An 11,252-nucleotide genomic window follows, 5' to 3' on the forward strand; every position below is an offset into this window, starting at 1 on the left:
CATAGCTGTTAACAGAACTTCTCGAATTTTCTACAACCAGCTCAAATCTTTGACCTTTGTAGAAGATGCAAGGTTTAAAACAATAGGTACTGGAAACAGGGAGTAGAATTAGGATCAGGTTTATTATCACTGACTTATATGACATGAAGTATGTTGTTTAGCATCAGCAGTGCAGTGTAAAGACATAAAACTACACACTGTAAATTACCGAAATAAATAAGTAGCACGAGGAATAACTTAGTAAGTATTCATGGGTTCATGAGTCGTCGCGGAACAACTGCATTCTGAAACTCACTTTGTTCCTCGATCACACTTTATTTACTTGTGAAGCAGGAGAACAGCCCGGGCCCTGTCTCCACACTGTTCTGAGTCTGTACAGAGGGATGATATTTTTATACAGAATTGACTAGCTGGTACAAATGTTGACCAGCTGCTAATCTTGTGCACATTCAGATTCCTTACTTGCAAGATCAATTGCTATTCACAATACAGGAGTTAGGAATCAATAGAAATGACAAGCTAACCACCGAAGATAATAACTTTGAAGTTAGTAAAGTAATTGCCCCTTGGTTGGTGTGTGCCTCGCATCTTTTGATTACTTTCTTACCTTGTCTCCGTGTGTCAAATGCCTCCGGTCCCCTTGCTGTGCAAAGGGAAGCTGTTCTCCTCATAGACCTTTCTTGCCGGGGCTGACTGCACACTGTCTGGACTCTGTGCTTGCCTGGATACCATCTTAGCCCTTGCTTTCACACATAGACCATTCAGAGATCAGATGGTGGAGGGGAAGAGGTTGCTCCTGAATCATTGAGTGTCAATCTTCAGCCTCCAGGAATGGTAGTAAGAAGTGGAGGGCATGTCCCAGATGGTGAAGGTCAGTGATGGATTTTGCCCTCTTGAAGGTGTCCTCGATGATGGGGAAGGTTGTGCCTGTGATGGTGATGGCGCTGGCTGAACCTACAACCCTCTGCAGCCTCTTGCACAGTGGGGCTTTCACACCAGGCTGTGATGCAGCCAGTCCGGTCAGAACACACTCCACCGTACCCTGATAGAAATTCACAAGAGTCTTGGTGACATACCAAATTTCTTCAAACTCCTAACAAGAGAGCCTTCTTCATGTCGGCATCAATGTGTTGGGCTCAGGTTAAATCCTCTGAGATGTTGACGCACAGGAACTTAAAGCTGCTCATCCTATCTGTTGCTGACCACTAATGAGGACTGGTGTGTGCTCTCCTAGCGTTCCCTTCCTGAAGCCCAGGCTATCCCCTGGTCTTACTGATGTAGAGTACAGTGTTCCCTCTAAAGGCTCATTTAGACTTGTGTGTACGGGCTACGCCATAGCCATGATTTTCACTTCTGTGTCGCTCTATGGCGTAGCGAGCATGTGTTAGTGCGCGCCAAAACGCTAGTTGGCGGTGGGGTTTCTATGCCACTGTGTTGAGTTTCTTCGTGAGAGACATGGACGAGGAAATGCATTTCAAATATTTTCGGATGTCGGCCAGTAGATTTGACGATTCGGTTCATCTATTTCGCATCGGTGTACGCACAGCCTACAGACATGGCGGAGAAGAAGCAACCGGAAATGCATAGGAGGCAATGCGATGCTACCAAGTGGACCAGTCACAGTTGTTGCGGTCTGCATTGCCGCAACGCGTGAGTTACTTTTCTGGTGAGGTGTACATCACCCTACGGTGTATGGTACAGCGTAGGTACGGCGTACGGTATGCGACACCTACGGCATAGATGCGACGCACAAGTATAAATCAGCCTTAAGGTGCCCGTGCGCACACATCTTTTGCTACTAGCGCACAAAGGAATTTAAACTGTGCACAAAAGCTTCAGAGAGTAAACAGTGATGTGTGTCATCTGCGAGTTGAAGTCTGCTGGGTGTGTATTATTTTCTTTTTTTAAATAATGGAAAACAAACTGGACTCGGTAGTTTATTATCCTTAGAATAGCTTCAGGTTTACTTCCACTTAAAAATTCAATGCGTACACGTAGTTGACACTGGGCAAAGAAAAATCGCACAGCGCAAGATTTTTGCGCACACTGGTCATTTCAAATTAGAGGAGACATTGTTAGAGTGAGAGATTATTGTTGTGTCACCACTCAACCGGCCAATCTATCTCAGTCCCGTCACTATCTGAGATTTTACCAACAATAGTGGTGTCATCTGCAAATTCATAGTTGGCTTAGCCGCACGGTCATGCACGTAGAGAGAGAATGTCAGTGGGCTGAACATGAAATCTTTGAGTGATTATGCAGAAAGTTTGAAGTTAATAACTCATCGGGATGATTGAGAAGTTCATGGCCTAAGGTAGAAGGAGATGAGTTATTAATTTCAAACTTTCTGCATAATCACTCAAAGAGTTGAACTGCATATGCATGTAATGTGAGCTGTATACAGTGTAAGTCATTTCCTTCTACCTTAGGCCACAAACTTATCAATCACCCATCTGTGGACACTTTCTGGAGGTCCAAGATCCGTATGCTCCACGACCGCTGGACTAAGTGTGTAAATGTAGGAGGGGACTATGTTGAAAAATAAATGTGCTGGGTTTTCTAAAATTGACTCCTTCTACCTTAGGCCACAAACAATCAATCACCCCTCATACCTTCTTGATGGATGTTCGGACATCAGCCTCCAAGATTGAGATCACAGGTATAATGTTATTCTCCATTTCGAAGTGTGCATACAAGGCGTTGGTGGGGAAGGGGGGTGGTAAAACATTGCTGCCATTTATAGAACATCCTGGGAGTGCTCGACAGGCAGGCATCATCCGTGGAGGCTAAAATTCCAGCTTAATGACCCATCCGACAAACAATACCAGTGACCGGGGTTCAATTCCCGCCACTGCCTGTAAGGAGTTTGTACGATTCCCTGTGACAGCGTGGGTTTCCTCCGGGTGCTCCGGTTTTCTCCACAGTCTAAAGACATACCAGTTGGTTTGTTAACCGGTCATTGTAAATTGTCCTGTGATTCGGCTACGGTTTAATCGGGGTTGCTGGGTTACGTGGCTGGAAGAGTCCATTCTACAATGTATCTTAATAAATAAAATAAATTTTAAAAAGTGATTCTTTATGGTACTGCTTTCCAAGCTTAATGCTGTTTGCTTGATGGAACTTCATTTCTTTCCCACCTCGTTCATGAAAACTGGAATTTTCCCAATCTCAGACTCCCTTTCCAGCCCCTATCACATATTCTGAAACTTCCTTTGGGAATTCATGTTCGAGGTCGGTATCTTATTCCTAACTATAGTGTTCCCTCAGTATCGCAGTGTGAATGAATTCTGCACCACCGTTCTGTGGTCATTTTTCACTCTTCATTTCCCTTCACATAGTCTGCTTTCATTGCATTTGACAAAGGTGATAGCTAATGCTGGTCTAATCCTGTCTCCTGGGTCCCTGTACCTGCCACACAGAGTAATCATCCGTTTTAATTTTAGATTTACTGCATCTGCAGGTTTTTTTTTACTGATAATCATGTTCCTCTATTTCCCCTTGAATTACCGATTCAGCAGGACTTAATCTAAGACCAGTGGCAGCCTCCTGGAACAAAGTACCTAAATAACGTTCTGGATACATCCTAATATTTACCTTAGCACCTAACTCCCCGAACTCACTTTGCAGAACCTCATCCCGCTTCCTACCTATGTCTTTGGTAACTAGATGGACCACGGCCTCTGGCTGCTCATCATGCCACTTAAAAGCATAGAGGACTCGATCCGAGATGTCCTGGACCCTGGCACCCGGGAGGCAACATACCATTTGGGAGTCTTGTTCTCACCCACAGAACCTCTTTTCTTTTCCCTAACTAACGAATCCCCTAACACCACAGCTCAGCTCTTCTCCTCCTTTACCTTCTGAGCTGCAGAGCCAGGCTCTGTGCCGGCGACTTGACCCCTGTGACCTTCCTCTGCTCAGTCATTCCACCTCCCCCCTGCATCCTAAGTAGTATAGCTGGTGTTGAGGGGAATGGCCACTCTGCACTGGCTGTTTAATGCCTTTCACCCTCCTTTCTGTCTGATTACCTAATTAGCTATTAAGTACTAGTTTGCTACTTTGCATGGCATTTTTGTCATTGCAAATGGAACCTGCAAGGTTAGACAATCTAATGCCTAAAACAAAATTAAACAAATAAATATTTAACATTAAATCAGCTCGAACAGTGCATTCCACGACACGTTTAAAGGGAATCAGGCAGAGAACAGATAGGGATCAGATGTGTTTGGTAGAGATGATGCCCACATAACCACCAGGAATGATAGCCGCTTGGTGTGGCCATTGCAAGGGCTCAGTGGGAAAGGGTCACAAGATAGGGTTCTTCTGCTACTGGACAGGGTTGGGTGAGGAAGCCCCACAATTATGTAGTTGTGTACCAGGGGGCCACCGTCCTTACACATCTGGAGAAGAAGGATGCTTATGTGAGAATGCTGTTCTTGGACTACAGTTCACTATTCAACACCATAGTTCCATCCAGGCTCGACAAGAAGCTCAGAGACCTTGGCCTTGACCCTGCCTTGGGCAGCTGGATCCTGGACTTCCTGTCAGATCGCCAGCAGGTTGTAAGAGTGGGCTGCCTCACCTCCAACCCTCTGACTCTCAATATGGGAGCCCCTCAGGGCTGTGTACTGAGTCCCCTCCTTTACTCCCTGTATATCCATGACTGTATTGCCACCCACATCTCCAATCTGCTAATTAAATTTGCTGATGACACTACATTGATTGGCCTTATCTCAAACAATAACGAGGTGGCCTACAGGGAAGAAGTAATCTCTCTGACACAGTGGTGTCAAGAAAACAACCTTTCCCTCAATGTCGCAAAAACAAAGGAGCTGGTTGTGGATTACAGGAGGGATGGAGATGGGCTAACCCCTATTGACATCAATGGATCTGGGGCTGTGAAGGTAAACAGCTTCAAGTTCCTCGGCATCTACATCACCGAGGACCTCACATGGTCTGTACACACTGGCTGTGTGGTGAAAAAGGCAAAACAGCACCTCTTTCACCTCAGATGGTTGAGGAAGTTTGGTATGAGCCCCCAATTCCTAAGAACTTTCTATGGGGGCACAATTGAGAGCATCCTGACTGACTGTATCACCACCTGGTATGGGAACTGTACCTCCCTTAATCGCAGGATCCTGCAGAGAGTGGTGCAAACAGGCCAGCGCATCTGTAGTTGTGAACTTGTCATGATTCACCCCAACTACAATCTATTCTAGCTGCTACCATCTGGGAAAGGGTACCGCAGCATAAAAGCCAGGACCAACAGGCTCCGGGGACAGCTTCTTCCACCAGGCCATCAGACTGATGAACTCATGCTGATAGATAGATAGATAGATAGATAGATACTTTATTCATCCCCATGGGGAAATTCAACATTTTTTTCCAATGTCCCATACACTTATTGTAGCAAAACTAATTACATACAATACTTAACTCAGTAAAAATATGATATGCATCTAAAATCACCCTCTCAAAAAGCATTAATAATAGCTTTTAAAAAGTTCTTAAGTAGTTTACTTAAATACATTGAGTCCTAACCCCGGCACTTTAACATATCTTACTCCTGGCGGTTGAATTGTAAAGCCGAATGGCATTGGGGAGTATTGATCTCTTCATCCTGTCTGAGGAGCATTGCATCGATAGCAACCTGTCGCTGAAACTGCTTCTCTGTCTCTGGATGGTGCTATGTAGAGGATGTTCAGGGTTTTCCATAATTGACCGTAGCCTACTCAGCGCCCTTCGCTCTGCTACCGATGTTATACTCTCCAGTACTTTGCCCACGACAGAGCCCGCCTTCCTTACCAGCTTATTAAGACGTGAGGCGTCCCTCTTCTTAATGCTTCCTCCCCAACACGCCACCACAAAGAAGAGGGCGCTCTCCACAACTGACCTATAGAACATCTTCAGCATCTCATTACAGACATTGAATGACGCCAACCTTCTAAGGAAGTACAGTCGACTCTGTGCCTTCCTGCACAAGGCATCTGTGTTGGCAGTCCAGTCTAGCTTCTCGTCTAACTGTACTCCCAGATACTTGTAGGTCTTAACCTGCTCCACACATTCTCCATTAATGATCACTGGCTCCATATGAGGCCTAGATCTCCTAAAGTCCACCACCATCTCCTTGGTCTTGGTGATATTGAGACGCAGGTAGTTTGAGTTGCACCATATCACAAAGTCCTGTATCAGTTTCCTATACTCTTCCTCCTGTCCATTCCTGACACACCCCACTATGGCCGTGTCGTCAGCAAACTTCTGCACATGGCAGGACTCCGAGTTATATTGGAAGTCTGATGTGTACAGGGTGAACAGGACCGGAGAGAGTACGGTCCCCTGCGGCGCTCCTGTGCTGCTGACCACCGTGTCAGTCCTACAGTCTCCCAACCGCACATACTGAGGTCTATCTGTCAAGTAGTCCACTATCCAATCCACCATGTGAGAGTCTACTCCCATCTCTGTTAGTTTGTGCCTTAAGATCTTGGGCTGGATGGTGTTAAAGGCACTAGAGAAGTCCAGGAATGTAATCCTCACAGCACCACTGACCCCATCCAGGTGAGAGAGGGATTTGTGCAGGAAATACGTGATAGCATCCTCCACTCCCACCTTCTCCTTATACGCAAACTGAAGAGGATCCCGGGCGTGCCTGGTTTGTGGCCTCAGATTCTGTATTATCAGCCGCTCCATGGTCTTCATCACGTGCGACGTCAAGGCAACAGGTCTGAAGTCATTCAACTCCTTTGGTTGTGGTTTCTTCGGTACCGGGACAATACAGGATGTTTTCCACTGTCTGGGTACTCTTCTCTGCTCCAGGCTCATGTTGAAGATGCGCTGTAGTGGTTCTCCCAGCTCAGTCGCACAGGCCCTCAGTAATCGTGGGGATACTCCATCCGGTCCAGCCGCCTTGCTGGTACAGATCTTCCTCAGTTGACCTTCCACCTGTGCAGCCGTAATCCTGGGCGTGGGTCAGGTCTCCTGTGAGTGGCTATTTTCCTGCGAGGGAAGTGAGAAGGAGGACGAGTAGAAAGACAAGCCTGGTGTGGATTTCTGCGGTGAGGATGAGATTGTGCTGTCGAACCTGTTGAAGAAGTTGTTCAGCTGGTTCGCTTTCTCCACATCCCCACTTATGTTTGCCCCCCTCTTTGCACCGCATCCGGTGATGATCTTCATCCCATCCCACACCTCCTTCATGCTTTTTTTCTGCAGCTTTTGTTCTAGCTTCCTCCTATACTGCTCCTTTGCCCCTCTTATCTGTACTCTGAGTTCCTTCTGAACTCATATAAGCTCCAACCGATCACCATCTTTAAAGGCCCTCTTCTTCTGATTTAGGAGGCCTTTGATGTGACTAGTGATCCAGGGCTATTACATCGACTGTCTAATTAATATAAATTACTATGGTTGCACATTTAGATGGAGACATAATGTAAAGATTGTTACTCCTCATTTATATGAAGGATGTAAGAAATACTATAATCAATTCAATTCAATGAGTGGCAATAGTCACATTGGTTTTAAGAAATGTAATGGATCATTACTTAACTCATTTTCTATGAATGTAAAAATGAAAGATCATTGTACAGTTTATTCTTATAGATATTATGACTGAATTTAGTTTGATATATAAAAAGGATGGGTAGATAGGTGCTATCCAATAACTTGTACCTAACTCCATGCAATGCCCAAATGAAGCCCGTTACCTACTGCCCCTTGATGAGCATGCGCAGCAGCGGGCTGTTCGGTACGCATGCGCCCCGCCTGGGTTTTGATCGGGAGCGGAAGCGGAAACAGCCCTTCTTTCTCTTCGGCTGGCGGGCGGATCGCCATGGTGAGTGTGCTGGCGAGCCGAGTGTGGCGGTTCGGGGATTCGGGATGCCGGCTCCCGGTCGCTGGGGCTTTGGGGTCCGAGTTCCCCGTTTTCGGTTGCCGGTGCGTTGGGCCCTGCCCTCCGCCGGGCATGTGAGGCCGTATCAAACCTCCTTCCCTCCACCGGCGGGCTGAGGGCCTGCGCTCGGGCCTCGGCGCCGCGTGGGCTCCGGAAGGTTGGATCCGCCGCTGGCACGGAGTGAAGTAAACGGAGGTACGCCATCCCAGCGTACTGAGCGTAGCCCGGTTCTCGGGGCTCGCTGCTGAACCTGCTCCGGAGCTCACTGAATCTTACTCCTTCCCCTACTATCCGCCTCGTCCTTCACTCGGCTCCCTTGTGTTTTCAGGTCTACAAGCGGTACGTGGAGATCGGCCGCGTGGCCTACATCGCTTTCGGTCCACACGCCGGCAAGCTAGTAGCGATCGTCGATGTCATCGACCAGAACCGGGTAGGTGGTGCCAGGCCACTGTCGGATCTCATCGTGGCAGAGTTGCATTTGGTGTGGCCTTTCCGTCCTCTGTGTCTTGCTCACTGCTAGTCTGCAATACTGAATTCTGTGGGCTGACATTAATCTTTAGTTTTCTTTGTGTTGGTTACGAGCTGGCAAGTTTTTACATCCTTTGTACCGCATACCTGATTGTGATTTTTATATCCCCAATTTTTTGTTTGATGCTCCCAACTCTAAATAAAATTTCCCTGCCGCGTTTCAATACTCCCAGGAAGTATTGCACGTGGAATAACTGCTTAACAGTTGCAATGAGTCTTGGATCTTTTCCTTTGGACAGCTGGGAATATCTTGTTTATGTGGCGTTTCTTTTGATACCTTTGGGAATGTAACATGCGCTTGATTTTGTTCATCGGTTTTTAACCATTGGATTCCGTTTTGTTACTACTGGATGAGGAAATTCCTTATTGTCCGATTGCTAACTCCATTTCTATTCTCATTTTTCTTGTTCATTGCCCACATTTGTAATATACCCTGAAATGGCTTTTTGTGCTTAGGGAAAGTGGAAGGTTGCTAACTTATGAAATGATTTGTGAAATTGATAATTAAACATTGTGCATTTATACTTTTAACAGTTTGTTTTGAAATTCTTGCACCTTTAAATGTGGGTTTTGAACCTCTCTCTCAGGCTTTGGTCGATGGTCCTTGCAGTGGTGTAAGGAGGCAGGCTATGCCATTTAAATGCATGCAGCTCACTGACTTCAAGATTAAAATACCACATAGGTGAGATCTTGATTTCATTTTACTTTTATTTTTATGTTTAACTTGCTGAACACAGATTGGTTTGCAGAGTGTTTCCAGCATTTTAAGCAAAGCTGAAGGTTAGATTGAAGTCAAGCCTGGGTTATTGGGCCAATTTTGAACTGGAATAACTTTGTGCCACAGTTAAAGCTACTATTTTGCATCTTCAGGGTCTTCAGTTCAGTCCTTATCTTTGTCCTATCTATGTGGAGTTTGCATATTTTCTGTCACTTCATTTGCCTTGTGTGTTCTAGATTCCTTCCAAAGTAAAAAGACCTGCCTATCACCTCTCCTGGTGCCCCTCCAACCTGAGAGTGGCTTCATCATGGCCACGGACTGACATGTCAGAATGGGGGTTGGAATTAAAACAGTTGGCCTTCGGGAAATCCTTCCTCTTACAGACAGAGCAAAAGTGCTGAACAAAGTGGTCCCAAATTTACGTAGGGTTTCGTCGGTGTAAAGGAGGCTGGAGAAGAGGTGACCCCAGCAGATTCACAGAAGTGTTCTCTCATCTCGAAGGACTATTTGGGGCCCCTAAATGGAGATGAGGAAGGAGATGAATGGAAAAGGGAAACAGGCATCTAGTGCTCCTGATGCTGCCGCCTCTACAAAAAAATGCTGGGGTGTAAATGCCATTTAATGTGGATTATTGGCTAAGCATCAAGAGTTGATGGGCATGTGAGTGAATTGTGGGCAGGAAAATAGGCAGAGCTGGAAATGTGATTTACTAGAAGCCCGGCTGGTCCAGTGACAGCCTCCTGTGTTATAATGAGCAAGTAATATTGACCTTGTTACCTTCAGGACAGTTGAGATTGTACTGTGGTATGTTGAAATGTCTGCACGTAGCAGAAACTACAGCCACTTGAGTAGCATCAGTGGGGTGGTGGTGGTGGTGGTTGGGATGTGATATGCAAGGCGGAAAAATCTGGAGATACGTTGTGCACATAGGTGGTGGAAAGATTATGGTTTGAGGCATGGTAGATAGCAGGGATAATTGTGGTGTCCTGGTCATTGAGTCAGAAGATTGTACGGCTATAACTGAGGTGATTTTACTCCCCTTGTTACTTACTGTAGTTTTCATGGTACCCTTTATGCTGACTTTATATTTAATTTTCTAGTGTGCGGCACAAGTTTGTGAAAGCTGCTTGGGAAAAAGAGAAAATCAATGAGAAGTGGGATGCAACTCGTTGGGCAAAGAAGATCGAGGCCCGGGCAAAGGTGAGTACTTTTCTAAATGGCTTCCCTTTGTTTTTATTCAAAGATCTGCAGTGAACATTTGATAATATTTTTGTCCAACTTTTTTCAAAATATCTTCCCACAGAGAGCTAAAATGACTGATTTTGACCGCTATAAAGTCATGAAAGCCAAGAAAATGGTAAGTTGTTTTGAATTGTATACAGAGCCTTTTGCACCATACACTAAATTCTGCTGATCACTTGGGCTTGGAGTAATGAGATCACCTGTTGTCTGTTTGTGCATTAAATTGACTTTCTTTGTAGTGGTTTTGGATTGTGTAGATTGCTTGGGTAATGGAAGTATCTTGTGAAAGGAGTTTCTTTCCCATAATGGCTTTTAAGTTATCCATCTGAGTTAAAAGCATCCGGGACAACGCTTTTATGGTCAAGTAAATGTTATTAGTGAAATGTAAATCAAATTTAACTGACGTTCAAAAGCTCGTGCATACTTTGTAGACCCTTTCTGATTTGCATTATAGTCATAAAGGGGGGATATGTATGCCAAATAAATTAGCGTCAATTCCAGATGCTGTCAGACAGTTCATATCTGGCTGAACAGCAACATGTGGTGCTGACAATGTTGAATGATTCATGTAGGATGGATTGTTAGCAACAATCTGCTGGAGAAACTCAGCAGGTTAAGCACTTTGGGGGTGAGGGTGTGGATTGTAGGTGGAGAATTGTCAATGCCTTGGGATGAAGCCCTGCAATAAGGTAGATTATTAATGCTTTTTCTCATTCTCCTTCAGAGAAACAGAATCATCAAGGTAGAACTGTCTAAACTGAAGAAAGCTGCCAGCAAAAAGGCATGAATGTCCACCTTTGAACAAAAGAATAAATAATGTATATTAAGACCAAATTGTTCTGTGTCATGAGTGTTTTGAGATTCTTGCCCATGTAGCACATC

At 45.4% G+C, this 11,252-nt stretch overlaps 2 protein-coding genes across 3 annotated transcripts in view; both read left to right on the forward strand.

The window, feature by feature from the left end:
• pomgnt2 (protein O-linked mannose N-acetylglucosaminyltransferase 2 (beta 1,4-)) overlaps window positions 1-3,029 on the forward strand; it is a 131,726-nt gene extending 128,697 nt beyond the window's left edge. The window contains exon 5 of one of the 2 annotated variants that reach the window (XR_012099494.1): window positions 2,585-3,029. The gene's annotated coding sequence lies outside the window, so the exon portion shown is untranslated. The remainder of the gene's footprint in view (window positions 1-2,584) is intronic. The other variant, XR_012099490.1, reaches the window with a different exon arrangement.
• A 4,688-nt stretch (window positions 3,030-7,717) lies between these two features.
• On the forward strand, window positions 7,718-11,204 carry rpl14 (ribosomal protein L14). Its single transcript, XM_073050208.1, has 6 exons — window positions 7,718-7,825; window positions 8,211-8,312; window positions 8,998-9,092; window positions 10,229-10,328; window positions 10,432-10,485; window positions 11,095-11,204. Exons 1-6 carry the CDS (start codon window positions 7,745-7,747, stop codon window positions 11,155-11,157), a joined length of 495 nt encoding a protein of 164 aa, XP_072906309.1. The 5' UTR covers window positions 7,718-7,744; the 3' UTR covers window positions 11,158-11,204.
• The last annotated feature ends 48 nt before the right edge of the window (window positions 11,205-11,252 follow it).

The sequence above is a fragment of the Hemitrygon akajei genome, chromosome 1, assembly GCF_048418815.1.
Source record: "Hemitrygon akajei chromosome 1, sHemAka1.3, whole genome shotgun sequence".
In the NCBI taxonomy this organism is placed as follows: Eukaryota; Metazoa; Chordata; class Chondrichthyes; order Myliobatiformes; family Dasyatidae; genus Hemitrygon; species Hemitrygon akajei.